The sequence below is a fragment of the Phascolarctos cinereus genome, unplaced genomic scaffold (assembly GCF_003287225.1).
Source record: "Phascolarctos cinereus isolate Bilbo 61053 unplaced genomic scaffold, phaCin_HiC Scaffold_4;HRSCAF=312, whole genome shotgun sequence".
Lineage (NCBI taxonomy): Eukaryota > Metazoa > Chordata > Mammalia > Diprotodontia > Phascolarctidae > Phascolarctos > Phascolarctos cinereus.
The window spans coordinates 158,301,762-158,329,746 of NW_027555847.1; the positions used below are offsets into that span (position 1 = coordinate 158,301,762).

General features: G+C 40.1%; 1 protein-coding gene across 1 annotated transcript in view; it reads left to right on the forward strand.

Moving 5' to 3' along the window:
• Positions 1-27,985, forward strand: part of LOC110201454 (phospholipid-transporting ATPase FetA-like) — a 157,327-nt gene that overhangs the window by 91,995 nt on the left and 37,347 nt on the right. Inside the window, 2 exon segments of the mRNA XM_078152709.1 lie at positions 15,617-15,813; positions 27,619-27,827. Of these exon segments, the coding sequence (XP_078008835.1) occupies positions 15,617-15,813; positions 27,619-27,827 (406 nt within the window).

Genomic DNA, 27,985 nt, shown 5'->3' on the forward strand with positions numbered 1-27,985 from the left:
ATGTTTTTTGTTCTTCTAGTTTACTTATATTATCTCCTTTTATATCTAGGTCATGTATCCATTCTGACTTTATCTTGATAAATGGTGTAAGATACTGGCCTATACCTACTTTTTGCCAGACTGCTTTCTACGGTTATTTCAAAGTTGTCACCACTACAACATAACATAACATCCAGGCTTTGCTTGAGGAGCTACAGTGAGGAAGAATTTACATCTTCATAAGGCAGCCTATGCTACTTTTGGATAGCTCTGTTAGGCAGTTTTTCTTGCCATAGAGTCTAAATTTCCCTCTTTTCACCTTCCACCTGTTACTCCAAGTTTTGCCTGCTGGGGCTAAAAAGGAACAAGTCTAATCTCTATGCTAGAGGATAGTACTTAAAATAGATGAAGTCATGCTGCTCCTAAGACTTCTCTCCTTCAGGCTTAACATCCCCAGTTTCTTCAACTCGTCTTCACTTGGCCTACACTCAAGGCCCATCTCTATATTGGTTGCCTTCTTTTTACTAATGCTGCTCCTCAAGTCATTCATGACCTTTTTGTTTTTAAATTCAGTGACATTTGTTTCAGTGTACATTGTCCTTGATCTCTATGCAGCATTTAGTATTGCTGACCACTCTCTTTTCTTGGATACCATGACACAGACTCATACTACTTCTATTTCTCGGATTTCCCTCTTCTCCATCATTACTCTTGGCTCTTCTACCTCTTCTGTTCCTTAAATGTCAATCCAGGGGGTGAAGCCAAGATGGCAGAGAAGAGTCAGGGACTCACCAGAGCTCTCCCCAAAAACGCTCTGAACAATTTTAAGTAATGCCTTAAAACAGATTCTGGAGCAGTAGAATCCACAAAAGGATGGGCTGAAACAATTCTCCAGCCAAAGACAACTTAGAAGGTTGGCAGGAAAGGTCTGTCACACTGGGGTCAGAGTGGAGTGCAGTTCAATTCAGGCCACACCAGTGCAGACCAGGCCTCAGCAAACCAAGAGCAGGCCTTGGGAGTGACTGAATCAGCAGCAGCACCCACCCTGCTTCCAGAGCTGTCAGCCCACACACAATAAGGGAGTCAAACAATTGGTTAGAAGGAGATTACAAGGGCCTCTTTGCTAGCACTGAAGGAGGACTCTGTAGGTTTGTCCATATTTGGATCCAAGTCCCAGTCCTGGGTGGCAGTCCCAGGGCAAAGAGGAGCAGTAGCACACCAGAGCTTGAGGTCACTCACAGACCAAAGAACAGGCCAGGAGAGGAGTAAACACACCTCTCCTTAGATCATATCATTTTGGAAAAACTGAAATCTTACAGGTCCCTAGAAGTATCTCTGAAAACATCTGCACAAAACCTCTGAAGGTTGGGACAGTGCACTCTCCACCCTGGAAGCAGAGTCCCACTTTAGCAAAGAGTTAAAAGTCAAGAAATAGTCTGGGAAAATGAGCAAACAACAGAAAAAAAAATTCTGACTATACAAAGTTACTATGGTGACAAGGAAAACCAAAACACACACTCAGAAGAAGCCAGCAAAATCAAGACTCCTACATCCAAAACCTCAAAGAAAAATATGAATTGGTCTCAGGCCAATTTTTGAGCTCAGGAAGAGCTCAAAAAGGATTTTAAAAATCAAGTAAGAGAGGTAGAGGAAAAATTGGGAAGAGAAATGAGAATAATGCAAGAAAAATCATGAAAAACACATCAACAGCTTGGTAAAGGAGGCACAAAAAGTACTGAAGAAAATAACACCTTAAAAACAGAATAGGCTGAAGGGCAGCTAGGTGGCACAGTGAATAGAGCACCAGCCTCGACATCAGGACTACCCGAGTTCAAATGTGGCCTCAAACCAAATACTTGACACTTATGAGCTCTGTGGCCCTGGGCAAGTCACTTAACCTCAATTGCCTAAAAAAAACCCCACACACAGAATAGGCCAAATGGTAAAACAAGTATAAAAATCCAACGAGAAGAGTGCTTTGAAAAGCAGAATTGGCCAAATGGAAAAAGAAGCACAAAAATTCATTGAAGAGAAGAACACCTTAAAAAGCAGAATTGGCCAAATGGAAAAGAAGGCACAAAAGCTCACTGAAGAAAATAATTCCTTAAAAATTAGAATTGAGCAAGTGGAAGCTAATGACTCCATGAGACATTAAGAAACAAAACAAAGTCCAAAGAATGAAAAAAAAATAGAAGACAGTATGAAATATCCCACTGGAAAAACAACTGACCCAGAGAATAGATCTAGGAGAGATCGTTTAGGGATTATTGGACTACCTGAAAGCCATGATTAAAAAAAAGAGCATAGACATCTTTCAAGAAATTATCAAGGAAAACTGCCCTGATATTCTGGAACGAGAGGGTAAAATAGAAATTGAAAGAATCTACTAATCACCTCCTGAAAGAGATCTCAAAATGAAAACTCCCAGGAATATTATAGCCAAATTCCAGAGCTCCCAGGTTAAGGAGAAAATATTGCAAGCAGCCAGAAAGAAATGATTCAGGTGTGATGGAGCCACAGTCAAGATAACACAAGATTTAACAGCTTCTACACAGAAGGATTGGAGGACTTGTAATATGATATCCTGGAGAACAAAGGAGCTAGGATTACAACCAAGAATCACCTACCCAGCAAAACAGAGTATAACAATCATTTAGGGGAATAAAATGGATATTCAATGAAATAGAGAACTTTCAAATATTACTGATGAAAAGACTAGGTGAAAAGAGCTAAATAGAAAAGTTTACTTTCAAATACAAGACTCAAGAGAAGCATGGAAAGGGAAATCATAAGAGACTTAATAAGGTTAAACTGTTTACATTCCTACATGGGAAGATGATACTTATAACTCATAAGAACTTTCTTATTATTAGGGCAGATAGAGTGAATATATGTAGACAGAGGGCACAGGAATGAATTGAATATGATGAGACAATAGTTTAAAAAATAAGAGGTAAGAAAGAAGAATGCACTGGGAGAAAGGGAAAGGAAGAATTAGAATGGGGTAAATTATCTCATATAAAAGAAGCATAAAAGAGCTTTAAAAGATGGGGAAGGTGACAGAATACTTGAACCTTACTCTCATGAGAATTGGCTTGAAGAGGCAATAACACACACACACTCAATTGGGTATAGAAATCTATCTTACCCTATAGGAAAATAGGAGGAGAAGGGAATAATAGAAAAGGGGGGTGCTAATAGAAGGGAGGGGAGATTGGGGAGTCAGTAATCGGAAGCAAAACACTTCTGAGGAGGGACAGGGTAAAAGGAGAGAGAGAGAATAGAATAAGTGGGGAGAATAGGATGGACAGCAAAAATTTTTGAAGCAAGTTTCTCTGATAAAGGTTTTATTTCTCAAATATATAGAGCAGGCCTACACAACATATGGCCCATAGGCCACTTGCAGCCTGCCAAAGGATTTCAGGCAACCCGCCACTGTGCTTTCTCCTGTTTGTCACATGATCCTCAACAACCAACCATCGTCAGTCTGTCTCTAGTCTGACCTATCTGTGGCCTAAAGAAGTTTACAAGTTGTGCAGGTCTGATACAGAGAATTGGGTCAACATATCGAAATAAGAGTCATTCCCTGACTGATAAATGATCAAAAGATATGAACAGTCAGTTTTCAGATGAAGTAATCAAGGCTATTTATAGCCATATGAAAAAATGCTCTAAATCATTACTGATTGGAGAAATGCAAATTAAAACAATTCTGAGGTACTACCTCACACCTATTGGATTGGCTAATAGGACAGAAAAGGAAAATGACAAATGTTGGAGGTGATGTGGGAAAATTGAGACACTAATGCACTGTTAGTGGAGTTGTGAACTGATTCAACCATTATGTAGAGCTATTTGGAACTATGTCCAAAGGTCTATGAAATCATGCATAACCTTTAACCCAGCAATACCACTACTAGGTCTTTATCCCAAAAGAGATAAAAAACAAAAAAGGAAAAAAGACCTATATGTACAAAACTATAGCAACATTTTTTGTGGTGGCAAAGAATTGGAAATTAAGGGGATGTCCATCAGTTGAGGAATGGCTGAACAAGATGTGATATATGATTGTGATGGAATATATTGTGCTAAAAGAAATGATGAGCAGGATGCTCTCGAAAAGATTTACATGAATTGATGCAAAGTTCAATGAGTACAACCAGGAGCACATTGTACACAGCAACAGCAATATTGTAAGATGATGGGGTAGCTAGGTGGCAAAGTGCATAGAACACTGGCCCTGGAGTTAGGAGGACCTGAGTTCAAATCTGACCTCAGACCACTTACTAGTTGTGTGACCCGGGGCAAGTCACTTAACCCCAACTGCCTTAAAAAATATATATATTGTAAGATGATCAACTATGAATGACTTAGCATTCTCAACAATGCAATGATCCAAGACAACTCTGAAGGATTTATGATGAAAAATGTTATCCATCCCCAGACAAAGAACTGATGGAGTCTGTATACAGGTCAAAGCATCCTTTTTTTTTTTTAACATTCTTTTTCTTGGGGTTTTTTTTTGGTCTGTTTTCCTTTACAGCATGACTGATAGGAAAATATGCTTTGCATGACTACACATGTATAACCTATATAAAATTGCTTGCCTTCCCAATGAGTGGGGTGAGGAGGAGGGAGAGAACTTGGAACTCAAAATTTTTAAAACAAATGTTTGAAAATGTTTTTGCATATAATTGGGGAAAATAAAATACTAAATTTAAAAAATGTCAATCCATAGAGTTCTGAAATTCCTGGTCACACCAGAAACAATAGAATATGATGATAAGATTGTATATAAAGGATATAAAAAGTAATGTAATTCTGGGAAAAGAAAAAGTCAGAAGTAAGTCTAAGGAGGATGGTCGAAACAGTTCTACCATAAGAAGAAGCTGACTGGGTGGCAAAGTGGATAAAGCATCTGGCCCTGGAGTCAGGAAGACCCAAGTTCAAATCCAGCTTCAGACACTAGCAGTGGGACCCTGGGGGAAGTCATTTAACTCTGTGTGCTTCATTTTCTTCATATGTAAAATGACCTGGAGAAGGAAATGGCAAGCCACTCCAGTATCTTTGCCAAAACAAACAAATGAGGGGTCACAAAAAAGGGAAAAGATAAGACTGCCTAAGTAGGTGTTATATTACTTTTGTGAATTTCTGACTTTTGACTTTGAGATTGCTTGCCAGTTGTTTTCTTGGATCTCTGGAATTGGACATTGGATGAAACATGTTCTTACTTCTACTACCAGCACCCTACCCTTCACCCTCTTACCTGGGTATTTTATTAGATCCCCTCATCTGGTGGCTAAGGAGCTATGGGCCCAGAATCAATCAGTAAGCATTTATTAAGCACATACTGTGTGACAAGGGAGGCCACTAGCAATTGGAGTGATCAGGAAAAGCCTCATGTAGAAGTTGAGGAAGGAGTGCATTCCAGCGGGTGCAAAGGCAGAAAGAGAGGAAATGGAGTGGTGTGTCTGAGAAACAGTAAGAAGTCTAGTTTGGATTGTAGAGTTCATGAAGGGGAATGATGTAAAATAAATCTAGAAAGGTAGGTTAGAGCTAGATTGTGAAGGGCTCTAAATGCCAAACAAAACATTTTGTTTGATTCTAGAGGTAATAGGGAGCCAATGGAGTTTATAATCACTTTAGCAGCTATGTAGAAGGAAATTAGAGAAAAGACTTGGGGCAGAGAGACCAATAGGGATGTTATTGAATAGTCTGCAGGAATAGAATGGAACAATAGAATGCTCCTTGAAAACAAGGACTGTTTGATTTTCTCTTTGTATTACTATCCCCTGACACAGTGGTTGCAATATAGTAAATGATTAATAAATGCTTATTGAATGATTCTACAGGGAAGAGATGGGTGATAAGGGCCTGAACTAGGGTAATAGTAGTGTGGGAGGAAAGAAGGCACATGAGAAACAAGATTTGGTAATTTATTAGACATATTGGGTGAGAGAAGGAGGAGCCATGATGACACCTTGGTTGGGAAACAGGGTGATTGGAAGAATGGTGGTAACCTTGACAGATTTGGGATATACACAACTGAAATAGTCCTTACTCTTAAGGAGCTTACATTGTATCAGGAAAGACAACACATATATATGTAACATAAATATAAAAACAAATATGAAGTAGTTTAGTGAGGGAGGGCACTAACATTCAGAGTAATGAGAAAAGGTTTCATGTGGAAAGTAGTGCTTGAACTGAGTCTGAAGGAAGTAAGGAAAGTATCCCAGCCATGGGGGACATCCAGTGCAAAGGCAGGACAGTTTAGCTGCACCATGGAGTGTGGAAAGGTGAGTAATGCATGAAGAGCCAGATCGTGAAGGGTGGTAAAAACCAAACAGGTGTTTATGTTTTATCTAAGAGGCAATAGGGAACCACAGGAGTTTATTGAGGGAATAAGATGTTCAGATCTGAGTTTAAGGATTAGATAGTGAGTTTTGTTTTTGGATATGTTGAATTTGAGATTGCTACGGGACATCCATTTTTAAAAGTCCGATAAGAAGTTGGTGATATGGGACTGAATCACTTTGGAGACTGGGACTGAATATATAGATATGTGAATCATCTGCATAGAAATGATAATTAAGCCCATGGAAGCTGATGAAGTGATCAAGAAAGAAAAGAGGCCCCAGGACAGAGTGTTAGGAAATAGCCAAAGTTAAGAGGCAAGATATGTATTGTGATCAAACAAAGGATACTGAAAAGATAGGTAGGAAGGGAACCAGGAAGAAGTAGTGTCACAAAAACTCAGAGGAGAGTATCCTGAAGAAAAAGGTGGTCAACAGCATCAAATGCTGCAGAGAAGTTAAGAAGGATGAAGGATGAGAAAAAGTCATTAGATACAAAATTTCTAGCATTTATTTTTGTTTGCTGTTGTTCAGTCATGTCTGACACTTCACGAACCTATGGACCACAGCACTTCAGCCCTTCTGTTTTTTATTATCTTTTGAAGTCTCTCCAAGTTCATGTTTATTATTTCATGCTATTATCTGTCTCATCCTCTGCCATCCACTTTTCTTTTTGCCTTCAATCTTTCCCAACATCAGGGTCTTTTCCAGTGAGTTCCATCTTTTTATCATGTGGCCAAAGTATTTAAGCTTCAGTATTTGACCTTCCAATGAATAGCCTAAATTAATTTTTTATAAGTTTTGACTGATTTGATATTCTTGCTGTCCAAGGGACTCTCAAAATTCTTCTCGTACCACAGGTAAAGCATTTATAGAGAATGCTTTAAGGTTTGCAAAACACTTTACATAAATTATCTCATTTGATCCTTACAACAACCCTGTGAAGGGTTCTTCTATTATGCTTCTTTATAAAACTTAAATTTGTTTCAATAGAATTGATGTATTAAGGAACAATTTAAGCATAACACAGATTTTGAGTTTGCTTATTTTCAATTTCATCCTTAAGAAACAAGAACGCAAGAGAAAACTGCACTATTTCACAGTAATTTCCAAGCTACAGCCCTTCTGATGCCTACTTCCACAAGCAAACTTCAGGTATTTTTCAAAGTGATATGACATACTTATTGTCTATTTTAAGGCACTGGAGGGAATGTAGGCAGAGGAGGGCTGGCCTGAACTCCCTCCACCATGACCCAAGCCCCACCTTCTGCCATGACCTCAGCCCAGTCCCCCATCCTGGAGTTGTGGTCAGAAAAGGTTCCCCTCTCTCAGCTGTTAACTTTGCCAGCCTGTATTTGGGGCAGGCCAAGCTCCCCTAAGTAGCAGAGGGTGCCACTATTTATTGTTAATATTTGTGTATTAACCATTTAACATGTAAAAATGGTGCTCCCTTTTCATTAGGTTTCAATCTGTTTTTTATGTGTCACTGACAAATCTCTTTGAGTTTTGCCCCAACTCCATCTTTTCCGTAGGTCTATATTTTTTAGGAATGCATATGATACACTAATAGCAGAACTGACTGAGTTATTATTATCCTAATTGTGTAGATGAGGAAACACTGAGAAAGGTTATAACTTGCCCAGGGTCAAATAACCAGGAAGAATCTGAGGTGAGATTTGAACTCAGCCTGATTTAGTAATTTGGAGGTCATTGGTTTAAAAAAAATTTAGCAAAACTGGTCAAAACATTGAAAAAATCTGACACAATGTGGTATTTCATACCTGTGGACTGCCACTTTTGCAGAGAAAGGGTCGGGGGTGGGGGCAGCATCTCTCCTGTCAACACTTGCTTTTTGCTCAGCAGAAGCAAGTGTTCTTGAAATCCTGTGCAACTTTTATCACCTCCTGAGGGGACAAGGAAAGCTACCATTTCCATAGCCCCAATTGACAGGAGTCATTGACTCAATTCTTTCACCCTACTCAGATCCAAGCCTGTTTGGGCCCCCCTGCCTGACTTCACATAATAGCACATATAATTGACTGCTGTCTGGTGCCACTTTCATGTCACACAGTGTTCTGTCTAAACCACATATTGCATTTCTGTGGCATTTGCCATCTATTGTAATTAACTGAATTTTGGGTTCCCTATTGACACAGGCAGTGTGGACAGTGTTTCATGATGGGATGAAGTTAGAGTGACCCATGGAGATGGTTGAAGAGCCTCAGCTCAGAGAAGTAACGCTGGCTATATCTGTGCTGTGAGTGAGGAGAACCAAAAGATAACCCTTATGCTCTTGTAGGCCTTAATATTTCATTGGGGGCCCTTTGATTCCCCAGTAAAAACCAGACAGTCAGGACAGCTAGGTGGCGCAGTGGATAGAGCACCGGCCCTGGACTCAGGAGGACCTGAGTTCAAATGCGGCCTCCAACCAAACAGTTGACACTTACTAGCTATGTGACTCTGGGCAAGTCACTTAACCCTAACTGCCTAAAGAAAAACAAAAAAAACCAGATAGTCTTGGTTGAGATGTCCCATTAAGTTAATGTTGGTTGCTTGTGTGGGCTGCCCCTTTATTTAGGAGAGCATAAGTTAGGGTCAGGGTTATTTAGGAGAGCACAGTCCCTGACTGGGGGAGCGGCCCTGAGAATTGGTGTGGGCTACTGAAGCAAGATGTGTCAAGGACCATCCCTAGGGATGTATGGCCACCAAGGAAGTGACCTCAAGGGCCTCTGTTTGCCCCATGTGTATGACAGGAAGAGTTTGTTAAACTCTCACAGTTGGGGGTTGAAAGGCAAATGTGGCACAGGGAATACAGTTCTGACCTCAGAGTTAGGAAGGCAGAGGTTATGCCCAACCTTTGATATACATACTGGCTATGTAACCCTGGTCAATCACTTAATCTATCAGTGCTTTCAGGAAACTAAGAGATTCTGAATTGCAAGAGAGTTGTTGATCTGCATTGCTAGAGGGAATTTCTTCCTCAGGGATACAGACAAAAACACTGGGGGACAGGGAGAGGGTTGAAGTAGTGGGGCAGAAAGGCATTTGAAGGATTGAGATCTGGAAGCAAACTTGGAGCTCAATTCCCTAATTTTGCAGATGACAACACTAATAACCAGTCAGCATCTGTGGCATACTGTCTTGAGGAATGTGTCCAATTCTGGATGCCACATCTTAAAAGGGACTGACAAACTGGACCACATCTAGAGGAGGACTGCAAGGGTCTGGAACCATTTCATATAATGAACAATTAAAGAGATATTTGACCTGGAAATTAGAAGACTTAGTAGGACAAGGGGTCCATGGTAGCCATGTTCAAATATCTGAAGAGTTGTCATGTGGAAAAGAGATTAGGCATTCAAACCTCCACCTGACTGTTAAGAATCTCTACTTGGGTGCTATGCCAGTACTTCAAGCTCATTATTCCAAAATGATCATTATAACCTTCACACCAGTTCCTTCTCTTATTTCTATTAATGGCATCACGATTTTCCCTATTCAGGTTAACTATAACTCTTCCCCTGCCTTGATCCTCCACATGCAGTCAATTGCCAAATTCTGTCAATGTCATTCTTTTGCCACTTCCACACTTTATAAGACCCACATTACTCTTCCCCTGAACTGTTCCAATAACCTCTTAACTGGTTTCCCCATATCCAATCTTTCTAATCCATCCTGCACAACACTGTCAGTTTAATTTCCCTGATTACAGCTCTGACCACATCAGTATTCTGCTCAGAAAAATCTATTGTTCCTCATTTCTCACCAAACAGCTTTTGCACTCTTTGGCCTGGCATTCTGGGTCCTCCACAATTTAGCTCCAACTTAGGTTTTCAACCTTATTTCATACTATTCCTTTTTGTGGATTCTGTGCTACAGTTAAACAGAACCTCTTGCTGTTCCCTAAACTTCTATGCCTCCTGCCTTCACATTGTTACTCATGCTGTCCCCCATGCTTGGAATTCCCCAGCAGTCTGTTTATTGAAAGCTTTCTCTTCTTTTAAGACCTGGTTCAGAAACCTTTTCTTCTGTGAAATGTTCTTTTGACAACTCAAATTATGTTGAACTAGAACACTAAAGCCATGGAATCATAGTGCCACAGCATCCACGGCCCTCCCAACCTCTTTCACTAACACTAGCCCAGGACTCACCCTGCTGATTCTTCTTCACTGCTGCTCTCTCCCCTCTGGACTGAGTTTTGCACCATGCAGGTTACCCTCTGGGAGAAAGTGCTAGACAAGCTGGAAGACATTGGAGTCATCTAACCCAGCCCCTTCGTTTTACAGATGAGGAAACTGAAATATTGAGAGGTTAGTAGCTATTACGCAGCAGAGCCAACATCTGAACCCATATCTTCTGACTTCACATGCAACATAAATTCCATTGACTCACACTGTCCTAATCTAGGAAAATACACAACCTTTCTACAGATGTCAAAAGGTCAGTTACATGCTATCACACTACATACCCCATGTGCATGCAGTCCTTCCCACAAGATTCCTTCCCCAAAAGAGCCTAGAAAGTGCTCAGAAAATGTCAGACTCAGACAAATGACCAAATTTCGTTACCACTGTTACTCTTCCAGTCTTGTACAGCTGCTGTGAGGCAGGGACATGAAGACCCAGCTTCTAGTGCCCAGCACTCTTTCTTTCAATCAGGGCTCAATGAAGTTAAGGCTGAGCAGCTCCACATTTGCCCAGGCTCTTAGCATCTCAATTCATTGTCTTTCCCTCCCATTTCACACACCAAATGTTCTTCTCCTCTCCGTTACTCTACTCACTTTCTAAACTCCTATCATCACTCACTCCTTTACTATTTCCATGTTCCCTTTGTCAAAGAGGAACAACTTTCAGACTCCCAAGAACTTCACACTAATGCTAGTTCTTCTTTTACCATACCTACATTACTTTCCAACCTCCAAAAATATCAACAGTAGCTCTAAAGTCTCTAAATAAAACCATGGAATAAGTAGAAGCTGTGGGTTGTGGTATGTCCCGAACCCACACACTGGCAGCCTTGAGACATAGCTATTTCTACTTGCTAATAACTTGACAACTGACTGCTCTTTATTCAAGGCTGGTATTGGAAGAGAGCTTCATTGTTAGGACACTTTAAGTACCAGGAATAAAGAGAGACACAGTCCTTAGCCTTTGGAGGCTAGTTGGAGAGACAGGATGTGTACCTAAAAGCATAAACAGAAATGCTAGATGGCATGTGCCAAGTTTCAAGTGAATACTACAAATGACAGACTAAACCATTGGATATCTCACTACATATGTCCTGGCAAGTTTTCCTCCTAAATGAAATAATTCACTAATAATTCACTATTCACTAATTATTCACTCTGGTTGAGTGCCCCATTTATCTCTAGTGAAGCAAAAATTCAAGTTCATCTAGTGCTCCTTTTTGCCAGGGAAAAATGGGGCAGAACATTCTCATCTTTGATAATTTAAACTTAGTCAATGAGGAAAATGTCTATGGCTGTAAGATGTGGTGGTTGTTGGGTGATCCAAGATGTTGAGCTTCTCAGTGGAGAACACCAAACACTGAGTTCAGTTAGCTTGATCTGGAAGTAAGGGTGCCTAAGTTTAGACAACATCATGGCCATCTCTACCCTGGGAAGCTCATGTAAAGTCTCTAAGGCTCTTCTGGAACTGAATCAGCAGGGTACCCTCGTGATAGTCCTGGTCCTAAGTGACTTCAAGACTTACTAAGGTTGGGATTTTGGCATCAGCTGAGATTTAGAAGCCCCTGTATAAGAATCATGCCTGTGTGGCTAATTTGTCCTGACTGTAGGTGTCCCAAGCCTATTGCTGGCAGATTAGCTCTATTAAATTTGATTGAGGTTTAGTAACTACAAATCTTAGATTCTGGAGAAGAGCCAAATTTAGGTTTCTACAACAGTATATCTATCCACAGTTAGCAATGTCTGGGAATGTATGCTGTCCACTTCCAGAGAAAGAACTGATGGAGTCTGAATGCCAATTGAAGCATACTATTTTTCACTTTTTTTTTGTTTGAGTTTTCTTCCACAAAATGACTAATGTGGAAATATATTACATGATTGTACATGTATAACCTATATCAGATTGTTTACCATCTCAAAGAGGGAGAAAGGGGGAGGGAAGGAAAGAATTTGGAACTTAAAATTTTTAAAAATGCATGTTGAAAATTGTTTTTGCATGTAATTGAGGAAAAAAATAAAATGCTATTAAAAAAAATCAACCTGTCCAAAACTGAACTCATTATCTTTTCCCTAATTCTTTCCCCCTCCCCTTGCCTCCAGACTTCTGTATTACTGTCAAAGGCATCACCATATTCCCAGTTATTCAGGCTCATAACCTAGTTGTCATCCTCGACTCCTCACTGTCTTTCACCCCCCATATTTAATCTGTTACCAAGGCCTGTCAGTTTTACCTTTCTGACATCTCTCACATATGCCTTCTTATCTCCTCTGAAATGGCCACCATCTGGATACAGGCTCTCATCACCGCATACTTGGACTGCAATAGCCTGGTGGTTGGTCTTCTGCAGCAAGTCTCTCCCTACTCCACTTCATCCTCCACTCAGTTGTCAAAAGTGATCTTTCTAAAGCACAGCCCTGACCATGTCACTCCTTCATTCGATAAACTCTACTGGGTCTGTGTCACCCCTAAGACCAAATATAAAGTTATCTGTGTTCAAAGCCCTTTATCACCTGCCCACCCTCACCTTTCCAGTCTTCTTATACCTTACCCCCCCCCATATATTCTGGGATCCAGTGACAATGAGCCTTCCTGCTGCTCTTTGGAACAAGACATTCCACTTTCCTACTCTGCATTTTCACTGTCTGCCCCCATGCATGGAATGCCCTCCTTCTTCATCTCTTCCCCCAGCTTCTCTGACTTCCTTCAATTGCTAGCCAAAATCCTACTTTCTATAGTAAACCTTTTATGATCCCTTCAAATTCTAGTATCTTTCTTTTGCTGATTATTTCCAGTTTATCCTGCAGATAATTTGTTTGTACATAGTTATTTGCATATTCTTTCTAGATTGTCAATTGCTTGAGAGCAAGGATTGTCTTTTGCTTCTTTTTTGTATCCCAAGCACTTATCACAGTGCCTGGCAATACCAATCTCCTTCCCTTTCTACACCTCACCTGCCACCCCCCCCCCCATTTCTATTATAATCCATGCGTCCTTTAACATCCAGGTCAAAATCCATGTCCTTCATGAAATCTGTGATTGCTCAAGTCAGAACTAATTTCTCTCCCCTTCTAGAGTATCTTACTAATAGCACTCTTACAGCACTTACAATTTACTTCCTTGTGTTGTAGTTAATAGACTGAGGTAGAGCTCTGTCCTGACAGTAAGCAGTTTAAGACCAGGTCTTTTGTATGTCTGTGTTTCCAGAAGAGGGCAGCAGAGGTCTCCCTCGAGGTGACGCGCCCAGTTGTGGTGTCTCCAGGGACAGCACAAGCACACATCTAAGGCAAGCAGAGTAACAATTCAGCAAAACCAGCACGGATGAGCAGAAGAGCAGGTCTTCTTAGCAGGGTTAGAGGCAATGCAGGCAAATGTGTAGAAGCTGGAGGTAAATTACAGTCTGACTGGAATATACCCAGAGCATCTTTTGACTTCTTGTGCAGCACCGGTAATCCCACCTACTTTGGTTGTTAAACCAACGATATCTTACTGACCCTTAATAGCTTGTTGGAAACTTGACAGTAGTTATTTATGTATTGTTTATTTTCCTTTAAAACTAGGGGTTGTGTATTACTCACTTTTGCATTCCCTATAGTACTTTATAGCCATAAATGTTGAATGGGTGATAGATGACCAAATACGAGTGAATGTTCAAAAGCTGGCTTTGTCATTGATAACTTAACAGCTCTGTGTGGTATTTTCACTGTAATCTGACCCTCTGCTCCTGAAACTAGATGAGGCAGAAACTTCCCAATATCCACTCTTATATTTTCCCCCCCTATTTTTGGAACCATGTCTTAGGGAAAACTACCAGATGCAGAAAGCACATGTTTCATGATCGTGGAACTCTTAGTGAGTTTGGAATTTAACTGAAAACCATTCTTCTGTGAAAACCCTCTGTTCTGTGACCAGTTCTTGTGTTATGAGATAGATACTAAGTTGAGGTCAAGATATAAACTGGCTGACAGAGATGCTGGGGATCGATAATATGCTGTAGGGCTCCCAAGTCAGAAACAGGATAAGGATGCACTGAACAATCAGACCATGAGGCTAATTTTGATTTGTGTACACGGAAAAACTTTCTAATAATTATAGCTGTTCAGTAATGAAATGGGCTGCCTGGTTAAATTATGAGTTCCTAAGTCAGAGGAAGGTTTGAAGGAGATATTCTGTAGAAGGAATTTCTTCATTAGATAGTAGGTTGGACGAGACCTTCTAATTCCAAGGTTGACTGTGTTTGTAACCAGAAAAAGAAGACAGGTTGAAATATCCTGGACGTAGGCTTAGGATAGAAGCATCCAGAATTAAGATAAGTCAATTAGTCTTGTTTTCTCAGCTAAATTACCACCTATGCGAAGACAAAGTGAACAGCCACTTCCCCATGATTATCCTCTTCTATCATGCCACTGCCTTCTAACAGTTACCTCTTAGGCCTCCTTCTGAGAAATGGCCCTGAGTTTTCTCTTACCTTTTACATCTGTGTTCAGTGTCTCCTTCAGAGAATATCCCAGGTTACCAGTACTAAATGACTTGAGGAGCATCTCAGGACTGATTGCCTCTCATGGTTCTGCTGGCTAGGCCAGGGTAGTCCTATACCATTCTGTCTGCATAGTGCCACACTTCACAAGTAAAGATGACCTACCATCAGTAGGGTATGAACTGGATGTGAGTTGTATCTCTAGCAAGACAGTGGAAATAAGCTTCCTAGAGCCATCTACACTCTCTCCTGGTTCACCTTATAAATAAAGGTACACATTCATAGGATGGCCAGATAAGACTGGGGTAGAATGTGAACAGAATGAAGTAAAGCATAAAACTGTATACCTGTCAACTATACAAGATAGGTTAAATTCTAGGACCTCAAGTAGAACTTAGAAAAGTATCTTTCAATACTAGCACCCCAGAAATGCCCTTATCATGTCCCTGTGGTGAGTGGCTTTTGGTGACAGTGGTTTCATTGCAATGGCCCAGCATGATCCTTTATCCCTGATTCTGGCAGTGAAAGGAGAAACCCCCCTGAAATGAAGACATTCAGGAGACAGTCTGGGAATGCCAAAGCAAGGGGTTTTGAATCTTTTTGTTTTTGATAATTTACAGGTTTTCCTGTCCTTAGTTGGCATGTGTTCCATCCTGGCAATTGGGCATGGAATTTGGCAGACCCAGAATGGTTATTACTTGCAGATGTATCTGCCTTGGGAAGAGGCACTCAGCTCCCCAGGTGTTTCTACCTTCCTCATATTCTGGTCATACATCATCATTCTCAATACTGTGGTGCCAATTTCACTCTATGTCAGGTATGTGTGTCTCCCTGCTTCTTGCTTACTCTGGGGGAAGGAAAAAAGTTAGACTGTAGTAAAGTAACTACTCTCATACTTTCTACTTTGGGAAAAAGACTACAGAACTGGCATTTATTGCTCAGTGAAAGCCCAGGGGTTCTGCTCTGGTTCTCAGAAACTGACTACCCATAAGAGCCTTATCTATTCAATAGAGAAGGGATACATACCCCAGTTTTTCCTGAAGAATTATCCAGAAAAATACCTGAAATTTTCAATAAAAATGCATTCCCCTCCTTCCCATGCAGATGATAAGAATGCCCCACCTTCATCTGACATTCCTAGCTAAAAGCAATGAATTTTCAGATTTCTTTCTCATGATGCTTCCTGTCTACCTAATAAATGTTTACTGAATGTTAATTGACTACCCATTGCTTCTTGTACTAGAAAGAGAAAAAAAAAGTAACAGAGTGAGGACACACATTCAAAAACGTAATCTGCCTTAGACCTTGGAGGGCAACCTAGGACAGATTTGACTGATGGTCATTCTGTCCCTGTTATTCTGACTTCCACTATAGCCTTCCAGAAATTTCAAAGTTCCTCATATCAGTACCAGTTTCTTAAGGTATTGGTATCTTAAAAAGGAACTGACATCCAAGAAGTTGTACTTTCATATATATTATACTTACCACCCTAATGCAGACTCCACACTGCTACACCTTCCCCCGCCCCGCAATCTCTCATACAACTACTGCCAGTGTATAGCATAGATCTATGATCATGTCATTCCCCTGATCAAGAGCCTTCATTGGTTCCCCATTGATTAGGACAAAATCCTGTCTTTCTATCCAAAGACTTATTAGTAACCGGCCTAGTTTTCTGACTTCCACACTCCAGCATTTACCTCTCCAATGTGCATAGTCAGAGCTGGTTCTCAATTGTATTCTACATATATCATGCTCAGTCCCACTTCTGTACTGTAACTCATGCTGATTCTCTTGCTTAGATTAGCCTTCCTCTCCCTTTAAACCAACTTCCTCCTTGCCGGTCCAGATCCTATTAACATTCTTCACGGTACAGCTCAGTCCCCCTTCTCCAGGAAACTTTGTAAGCAATAGGAGCCCATTAAATGCTTTAGAGCTGGAGAGTGACATGATTAGTATTACTCATAAGGAATATTAATGTGGGAGCAGTATGCACAACAGACAAGAGAAGGAAGAGACTGTGGGCTATGAGACAAGTTAAGAGGATAAGTTATCCTCTTATAAGTACAGTTATCCCTTCTACATTATAGTTTTGCTATATTGCAAGTCGACATAAGAAATTAAATGGGAATTTTTTTGGAGTTTGTGGAAGCCACAAGTAACATGCAAAAGCCAGCAGATGACACAGAAAAAGTTTAGAAACTCAGAAATGCATAAAATATATGTTGGTACTGTAAGCACCTCATAAAAGAAAAAAAAATTAGACTTCTTCTCTGGTACAAAGGGAGGGCCAAAAAGTTTTATGCAGATTTTCCAAATTACAGTGCAGTGTGAAAGGATTAACTGCAGTCAGTTAGTCTGTAATGCTTCAGAAAGGCTGAATGGGTGAAACATCTTAGAATTAGAAGGAACATTGGAAATCTCTAGTCTAACCTCTTCCCACAGGGGAATCCATTCTATAACATCCCTGATGGTTTATCATTTAGTGACTTCAGCCACGCATAAGGATGGTCATACCTTAGATCTCTTTATCACCTATAATTGTGCCTTCTGTGATCCTGAATTTTAATTTCTCTTTGCTGATCATAATGCCCTATCCTTCTGTCTCTCCCTCTGATTCACTAAGCCTTTCCATGTCTCATTACTCTTCCCCACTCCCCTAGTTCATCAAGCCATCTCTTGCCTCACTTTCCCCCCCTTTACAGTTTTGGCCCTATTGTTTACTTATTTAATGATAGAATGTCTTCTCTGTATCTCTTGCTTTCTTGTCCTGCACCTCCATTCCCATCCTGTCACAGCCCTCAACTCTGAGTCACCCACATCATCTAGCTTCTCCATTGACTTCTTCCATTGGAAGCCGCTTTACAAGCATGTTTACCACCACAAATCCATGTTTTCTGATATCAATTGTGTCTTCATAACTTTATGATAGTCCTTTTATTCCCTGATCTTATCCTGTCTCCTTAAGCCCCCAACTACATCTTCTCTCACAGAGGATCTTGCCTTTGACTTTTCTGAGAAGAATAGATGCTATCTATTGAGAATTCCCAAATCTCCCTTATTCCACAATTCAAAACTCCTCTACATTGTTACTCAGCCTCTCCTCCTTTACTCCTATTTCTGAGAAAGTAGTTGTCCTTCTTTCCAAAGCCAGCCTCTGTGCATTTGTCTATTCCCACTTTCCCCCACTTTGTTCAAGAATTTCTCCACACCACCCCCCTTCTCATCTTTAACCTCTCCCTATCTACTGGCTCCTTTCCTGCTGCCTACACACATGCCCGTGTCTCTCTCATCCTTAAATAAATCTTCATTTGGTCTGCCTTCCCCTCAAGATATAATCCTATCTCTTCTCTCTTCATCTGTCCATGCTGCTTCCACTTCCTTACCATTCTATTGTGACCCCTCCTTCAAAGATTACAACTCTCTTAATTGTTTAACCTAGTGGTCTTTTCCCAAGCCTCATCCTTCATCTCTCTTCACCTTTCTGATATTACTGATCACACCCTCCTCCTAGATATTATTTCCTTCCTTGGCTCCTAGAGAGAGGTGTCATAGTAAGATGGATAAAGCATTGGACTTGGGGTTAGGAAGATCTGGATTTGAATCCCACTAAAGAAATTTACTGGGGGCTAGTCACAACCTTTCTGAGCCTCAGTTTCCTCAGCTATAAGGTAGAGATAATAATGTCACCTATCTCATAAGAATCTTGTGAGGATCAAATGAGATAATGTATACAAAAATATTTTATAAACATCAAAACATAATGTAAACACCAGTAATCACTATTTCATGACACCCTTCTCTTTTGGGCTGCTTCTTATCAGTATCTTTTGTTTATCATCCTCTTTCTTCATCACCACTTTTGTGTGCTTGTCCAGTCAGGCTTAGTCCTAGTGAATCCATTAGCTCCCGTGGTTTCAGCTGTCATCAGTATGCAAATGACTTCCAAATTGATATATCCAGTCCTAACTTCTCTCCTGAATTTCAGTCTTATGTTGTCACTCACCTGCTGGGCATCTATACCTGGATATTTCATCAACATCTCAAACTCAGAATGTACGAAACAAAACTCAGTATCTCAACCTAACCTTCCCCTCCTCCAGACTTCCCCATTTCTGTTGAGAGCACAACCTTTCTCCCAGGGTTAGGAACCTGGGTTCCCAATCTTGCAGTAGCCCTTTGGTCTTCCTTCTCCTTCACTGTCATATCCATTAATTTTTTTAATTTTACTTCTAAAACATCTCTTGTGTCTGTCCCTTTTTCTTTATTCACAGGATCACCACTATGGTTTTTTGGGGGTTGGTTTTGTTTTGTTTTGTTTTTGGTCTAGGCAATGGGGTTAAGTGACTTGCCCAGGGTCACACAACTAGTTGTTTGAGGCCATATTTGAACTCAGGTCCTCCTGACTCCAGGGCTGGTGCTCTATTCACTGAATCACCTAGCTGTCCCAAGATCACCACTGTGAATGGAACCTTTATCACTTCTCCCCTGGACTAGTGTAGTCACCTTCAGTCTTCCACATCTCTCATCTACCCTTTATAGAACAATCAAAATCATCTTCCTAAGGTACAGATCTGGCAATGCTCAAAATCCTTATAAAGGTGGTTTTCTATTGCCTCTAGGATAAAATGAAAATTCTCTGGCCTGGCATTTAAAGGCCTCCACATTGTAACCTTAGCCTCCTCATCTAGCTTTAGTTCATATTACTCCTTCATATATATGCCACCTGCCAACTAAACTTATCTTATAGGCATCCCTTATCCCACCCTCTTGCTAAGTTCATGCAATTTATTCATCATCTTCCAATCCCTAATGCTATCATCTGCCAGTTAATCTCCAAAGCACTGTACTTCTTCAAAGACTTTAACCACCTGGCTTATAGTCTTTTATTTTTTTTTAACCACATCCTCATCATCCTCAGGGACTTCAGTATTCATATTGAGGGCCCCTCTAACACTCAGACTACAAAGTTCCTCAAATTCCTCAGTTGTGAAGACCTCCTTTCCTACTCCACATAAACCAAACCCTGATATTGTCACACATGCTACTTCACCATTTTAATGGAATTGTACTACCAGTAAGATTCTTGACTTTGAAATCTATTTTCTAATCTCAGAACTCCTAAGTCTGTGCTGAGGACAGAAACCTTTCCTGTACCAAACAGGAGGGAGAGGTAATAGAGAAATTCAGAGCAGATGATGTTTAGGGGCTTAAAGCCAGATGAAGCATATGACTGGCTGAAAATGGGCCAGAGACAGAAGGCAGTGTCAGAGATGGAAAGCAGGATCAAAACCAAAGGATGACAGTTATCTGAGAAGGAGTTTGTGGGACTTGCCTTTAGGACTTTCGGCTTACAAAGAGTACAGAAGCAGTGAACTGATAAGGAGACAAGGAATATAACTGTAATTTATTGCATTCAGGACTGCACAAATGTATGCAAATTTTAAACATGAACATGCATCAGTTGCACCCATGTGTCCAGACTCCTGTCTGCTTAGGAACTACTTGTGCCATCATTGCTCCCATTAGCTTCCATGGAAGCTATGAATAAGCAGGCTCAGACATCCCACTATCTGTGAAATTTATCAGGCAACACACAATAGCAACATGGAGTCCCCCAACCCTACTCATTCTCTCAGTCCATCTCCCCTAACTTTGCTTCATTACCCAACAATGACTCCATGGTCTGACACTAATCATTCATCTCCATCCTACAGTCCCTTTGTCCTCTGACCCACTAATACTTTAGCCTAGATAGCTCCTATTTGATTTGTCCACCTTGACCTTAGATTCCTGATAATCACTGGAGAAAGTCACAAAACTAAGCTGATTTCATTTTACTCTATAAATTTATACTGCATAACTCCAAGTGGTCCCTCACTACCCCTTAGTGATCTTTCTTTATTCTTAATGATTTTGTATATCAGTGGCCATTCCAAAAGATTTCTCCTCTCAATTTCCCAGTGGTTTCCTTATCCTCACCCCTAGCCCAGCAACACTTACAGCAGATGATTTAGTTTCCTATTCCTCTTATAATAATAGTTTATAACCTGGGGTTTCTAAACTTGGTTTTTAAAAAAATATTGTGATAACTGGATTTCAGTATAATTCAATTCTCTTTATGATCCTATGTATTTTATTTTATGCATTTAAAAACATTATTTTGAGAAGGAGGCCTCACCAGACTGCCCAGAGTCCAGGACACAAAAAGGTGAAGAAGTCCTGACTTTGAAGATTAAAGCCATCTAGCAAAACTTCCTCAGCTCTCCTTAATCTTCAAAATTTCTCAGCATCATAACAGATAATTTCCTCCTTTCCTCATGGTGCTGAGGAAAAGGTGTTTCTGTTTCTTGCTAACTCTAATCCTTTGCAAAGGCTAAATCTGTATTCTTGTATCCATCCCCACCTGCCTCCTGTAGGACCTTGCTCCAGCAATTATCTCTTCTCGTGCATCTTCATCTCTTCTTGAGTGATACCTTCCTGCATACAACATGGTCAAGTCTTCCCCAATCCTAAAAGCCTTCCTTTAACCATTCTCTCCTTTCCAACTACCATTCCATCTGTTTTCCTTTCTTTTAACACCAGACATCTTATAAAAGTTGTCTATAGGGGCAGCTAGGTGGCGCACAGTGGAAAGAGCACTGGCCCTGAAGTCAGGAGGACCTGAGTTCAAATTTGGCCTCAGACTAAACACTTGACACTTACTAGCTGTGTGACCCTGGGCAGGTCACTTAACCCCAATTGCCTAAATTAATAAAATAACATAAAATGAAATGAAATGAAATATTCCCTAGGTTACCCATTCAGCTATAGCAGCATCCTTGCTTACACATTTGTTGGGTCAGCTCTTATTTCCACTGCTAAACCAAGTCTGCTCACAGTTAGGAGTCTAATATTCATTGGAAATAGTAACTTCCCTTTCTTCTCCTTAAATACCCGCCAGCTAAATAGCACCTACACGTGGCAGAAGGACATCATAATTATTCACAATACAATTCACCTGCCTCCTGCAGCATTATTGTGTCTCTGGTTACAATGCTAACACCATATTATCGAGTCTTATTGCATTTCAAAATGTCTCTTGCATTTGTCCCCTCATTTAGGTTCCCATCAGTTCTTCCTGTCTTCCTTCTCCTTGTTCAGTGCCATCCTTCATACCATGCCAGATTATTCTTCCTCATGAAGAGATTTGCTTACACAACTTTTCTCAGAACTCTCAGGGGCTCCCTACTGCCTACCAAGTAAAATTCATTGTATTCTTTTGCCTAGCATTCAAGGTCATCCCAAAGCTGTGTCTACCTTACCTTTCCAGCTTTATATCATTCTACTCTAATGTATACCATGTTCCAGACAAACCAGACTACTCTCTATCACCCACACATATCTTACTTTCCTATCTCTGGCCTTTACTCAGTTATTCCCTGCTCCAGAAATACTCTTTCTCTCCAACATCCTTTAAAATCTAATCATATGCCACCTCTTCAAGGAAACCTTCGATAATACCTACCCTCTATCAGTAATGCTTTTCCCTCCCTTACACCTAACATAGCAGTTTGTTTACACATCTTTTGTATTTTACACATAATGTTTAGTATTCTGGTTATTTGTGTGTGTTATATTCCCCTTCAAGATTATGAATCCTACAAGGACAAGGATTATATCTTTTCTATACTTTGTACTTCCCCCAGTGCCTTAACACAGTGCTCTGCACACAATAGGAACTTAGTAAATATTTGTTGAATTCAGCAAGGGCCTGGGAGCTGGTAGAGCTGACCAGTCATAATAATGTAAGATTTGACAATACAGTCTTGAGTAAGAGCTGATGAAGCTAGTAGAGGAAGAGCTGTAGGAGGCAGGTGAACTGTGTTGTGAATTGCTTTGTAGAGGGGAAGTAGTTAGAAAATAGACAGTTTTTGCTTCTCTCTTTTGGTAACCTCATCAGTTCCCATAACTAACATTTCTATGAAGAATTTCAGATCTGTGTGTCAAACCCCTGTATCTCCCTTGAGCTTCAGTTGACATTACCATTTGCCTATTGGACATTTCTAAATGTCCTGGAGACATTTCAGCCTCATCATGTCGAAAACCAAACTCATTGCCTTTCCCCCCAAACCCTCTTGTTCCAAATTTTTCTATTTCCATCAGTGATATGGTCATCCTTCTGGTCTCCCTGGTTCGTATCCTCATCATTATCCTCAACTGCTAACACTCCCTCATCCTAGATATCAAACCAATTGCTAAATCCTGTTGCTTTGCCTCCAAAACATCTTTTGTATCTGATCCTTTCTCTTTCCTCATACATCTACCACTTTAATTCAGACTTTCATCTCCTCTCACCTAGAGGATTATTGCAACAGCCTCCTAATTGGTGTCCCTGACTCAAGTCCTTCACCACGCTAGTCCATCCTACACACTGCTGCCTGAGTAACTTTCTTTAAGTGACTGTGTGACACCCCCACCACACTCAGTCAACTGCTGTGCCTTCCTGTTGCCTCTACAATAAGAAAATGAGCTCCTCTGCTTAGCTTTAATACCTTTCACAACCTTGTCTCAACTTATATTTCTACCTTCACTGATGTTACTCCATCTCCCCTACTCTGCCATCCATCCAAATTAGCCTCTCTACTTCTCATCATTGCGACAGGTAGCACAACCTAGTGTTACACAGGAGACACTGGAGTTGGACCAGGAGCTTTTCTAGCAGGTTCACTCTTGATCCAGGCAAACAGAAAGACAGAAATGGAGATATAATGAAGGGATAAATAATTAGCTCACATTATTCTATTCGACTCTATCTCAATGGGGTTACTGATAATGGGAGCACCAACTCCTACAGCATCCCTAATTACTCTTCTCACAAGGGCAGGCAAGAATATACAAAGTAGGAGCTCCAACTCCTACAGGATCCCCTAAATCTTGATGGGGGCCACTTCAGATAAGCACGTACATTCACAAATCCCCCCAAGCTTTGATGGGAGCCAGTCAAGGCAGGCACAGCATTCCAGCTAGTACATTCCCCCCTAAGTCTCAGTGGGGGCCAGTTGAGGCAGACATACATGCATTTCCCTGTGCATTCCCCAAATCCTATCAAGTCTCAGTAGGGGCCAGTTGAGGCAAACACAGATTCCTCCATGCATGCCCCAAATCCCCCTAAGCCTCACTGGGGGCTGGTAGAGGCAAATACAGATTCACCACTTATTGACCAGTGCTCTCTTTTGTATATAATTTAAATAAATTAATTAAATACATTTAAATATAAATACATATATTTATAGAGAAGCACACAAAGAAGGCAATTTGCCGGCAATAGCCTCACAAGTTTACATTATCTCGTTATATCTCATTGCACAGTCACAGTGGATATTTATGACTTTAAGCACAAGTGTTTATATTATTTATCATTATATACCACTGTGCAAATGTGGGGAGATGGTTTATAAGCCATGAGCCTGGGAACTAGAGGTTGTTATGGCCATGGATCCTGGGAATTATTATCTAAAAAAGAATAACAAATTCACCTTACTCAAATACAACACTCCATCTTTCATCTCTGTGTCTTTGCATTGGCTATCCTGTAGACCTGGAATGCACTTCCTTTTTACCTCTACCTTGAAGAGTCTCTCTATTCTTTTATTTATTTATTTATTTATTTTTTAGGCAATTGGGGTTAAGTGATTGCCCAGGGTCACACAGCTAGTAAGTGTCAAGTGTTTGGTCTGAGGCTGGATTTGAACTGAGGTCCTCCTGACTTCAGGGCCAGTGCTCTATCCACTGTGCCACCTAGCTGCCCCAAGTCTCTGTATTCTTTAAGACTTAATTCAAGTACCATCTTCCGTGTGAAACCTTTCCTCATCCCCCTAACTACTAGTGTCCTCTTCCAAAACTACCATATATTTTATAAATTTGCATATTTATGCTTATTTGTTTTATATTTATGCTATACATATTTACATGTGTACTCATCCTCCCTATTAGAATGTAACCTCCTTGACAGTATGGATTGTTGCATTCTTTGTGCTTTTCTCTGCAGTGCCTACCACTGTGCCCGGCACATAGCTGATATTTAATAAATGCTTATTGATTGATTAACATTCAGTTTTGCAGAATGAGTAATCTTGGGATATAATCAATTTCCCTTTTTAGTATTTCATACTCTAGCCTCTTTGATATCTTGTTCTCATGTGAATAGTCTTACACAATTCAAATTAGTGCTTGTTGATATAGAAATTGATTTCTTGGGCTGCTTGCAAGAATCTCTTCTTAACTTTGAAATTCTAGAATTTAAGGGCTACTTTCTGGATGAACTAAATTTAGGGTTCCTCTTTTGCAATATCCTCTGTAGTCTATCAATTTGTACTCCACCCTCTCCAAATACTTCTGAGCAAATTTCTTCTGTGGTTTCCTGAGATATGTCATTCTAACTCTTTATTAGTATTTTTCTGAATGTCCAGTAATCCTCATATTGCCTCATCCTGATCTGTCCTCTGGCTTTGTTGCTTTGTTTTGTAGGGATTCTCATGGTATAGTGTAAAAAAACAAAAAGTTCTGGATTTGGAGTTAAGAAAACTAGATTCAAATCCTGACTCTTCCACTTAACTGCCTTACATGGTAATCTTAAGCAAATATTTAATCTCTTTGGGCCTCAGTTCCTTCACCTGTAAAATAAGTTGGATTATGTGGTTGGATATATGGTTGGATAACGTCTAACTTACCTTTCAGTTTTAAAGCTATGATCTTTCCTTCTTGCCACTTTTTTACATTTTGTTACATTTATTTCTTGCATCTTCAAATATTTTTTCCTCCTTTAACTGTTCTTACTCTTCAGAGCATCTAATCCTTCACTGATATTTTCTACCATTTGTTTTACCTTGTCGGTTATTGTGTTCTTTTTAAATTCTTCCTTGAGCATATTCTAAACCATTCTGGGGATTCTTGCAGTGTCTATGTCCATTCTGTCTTCTAGAGGTATAGTTGTCATAGTAGCCATGTTTTGTCCTTATAAAGATGCTTTTCTTAATTTAACTCTGTAGTATTTATTCATTGCATTGGAATCCTATTTTTGTTTACTGATTTTTTCCATTTTTCTGTTGGATTTCCTATGAGATTTTGTCCTATGAAGATTTTTTCTTTCTTCATCTTTTCATTGTTGTTATTATTTTATTTTAAGATGCATATATCGATAGGATGAAGGGAAATATAGTTAGTTTTTCACAACATGACTACTGTGGAAGTGTTTTGCATGACTACACATGTATAACCTGTAACAAGTTCCTTGCCTTCTCAATGAGGATGAGTGGGAAGGGAGGAAGGGAGAAAATTTGGAACCCAAAGTTTTAAAAACAAATGTTAAAAATTGTTTTCACATGCACTTGGGAAATAAGATACACAGGCATTGAGGTATAGAAATCTGTCCTGCCCTACAGGAAAATAGAAGGGGAAGGGGATAAGAGAAGGGGAGGGGGTGATAGAAGGGAGGGCAGATTAGGGGAAGGAGTATTCAGAATGCATGCTGTCTTGGGGTGGGGGGAGGGGCGAGATGGGGAGAAAATTTGGAACTCAAAATCTTGTGGAAGTGATTGTTAAAAACTAAAAATAAATAATTTTTTTTTAAAAAAAAGACACATATGCCTTAGGAGCAGCGAGGTGGTACAGGGGATAGTGCTCTGGCCTTGGAGTCAGGAGGACCTGAGTTCAAATCCAGCCTCAGACACTTAACATTTACTAGCTGTGTGACCCTGGGCAAGTCACTTAACCCCAGTTGCCTTACCAAAAAAAAAAAAGCTGCATATGTCTTTGTTTTGAGGTGATACAGGAAATCTGGGCCTAGTCACAACAACTTTCTCTGCCAGCTTGCTAAAATTCCCCTCACTCTCTGTTGTTCTTTACTCAATTTCAACATTCTGCTTTTTGCTGATTCCAATGATGTTTAGTTCTCCTATACTGTTTTCCTTTTCCTCTATTAAACATTAAATTCAAGGAAAAAAAAATACTGTGGCATGCAGATGACTGAGTTCTCAAAGGGTTCTGCCATTGAAGTGAAGTTCTGTAAGGGCCTACCAAACTGGAAATACTTCACGTATAAGCCTAATGATAGATTTTGTTGTCTGAGTATTAGCCTAGCTAGATTCAGAGAGTCTTATCACCCGATTTGTTGCATGGTGATAAATTTTTCAGCCACAACAATTCTTGAAGACCACCTAAGTCACAGATACTTTGCAGTCTAGATCAGTGGAGAAGGCACACACACCAATGAAATCGCAGATTCTTGAAGTATTAAAATAAGTTTGTTCATAATTTTTTCCCAGTTACTCAGTGTTTATTTATTTATCCATTCAAGCTTCTCACTCAGCATTCCTTGGAGATCTAGGTATTGCAAACTGTTGGAATTTTTCTTTTGTTTCTCTTATAATGCAGAATATTTAGTTATATAGGTTTTTCTCATTTTTCTCATTGTTTCTCAGATTAATTTCATTTTTCATGTTTTTTCTAGAGGTTTTGTTAGATTTGGGCATTTCTCTAATTAGAAGATTTCCCTCCCTTACTCTGCTATCTTCAATGGAGCCCTGGAGAAGGACTTTCCATCCCACACTAACCAGAGTTCCCTCTTTTCCTTTCTCCTCAGTGTAGAGATAATACGATTGGGCAACAGCTTCTACATCAACTGGGATCGAAAAATGTTTTACATCCCCAATAACACACCAGCCCAGGCCCGTACCACAACTCTGAATGAGGAACTAGGCCAGATCCAGTATGTGTTCTCTGACAAGACGGGGACACTGACTCAGAATATCATGATTTTCAACAAGTGCTCCATTAACGGGCAGTTATACGGTATACACATCTTACTTTCTATCAGAATCCTTTTGTTACCAATTTATAATCTGGTATGGTAAAATCTGGCATTGATATTAATACTCTTCATAAATCATCCAACCCTAAAATCAGTAAGCTTAAATGTTTGCATGTGCTCCAAACCAACTCTAGCTATA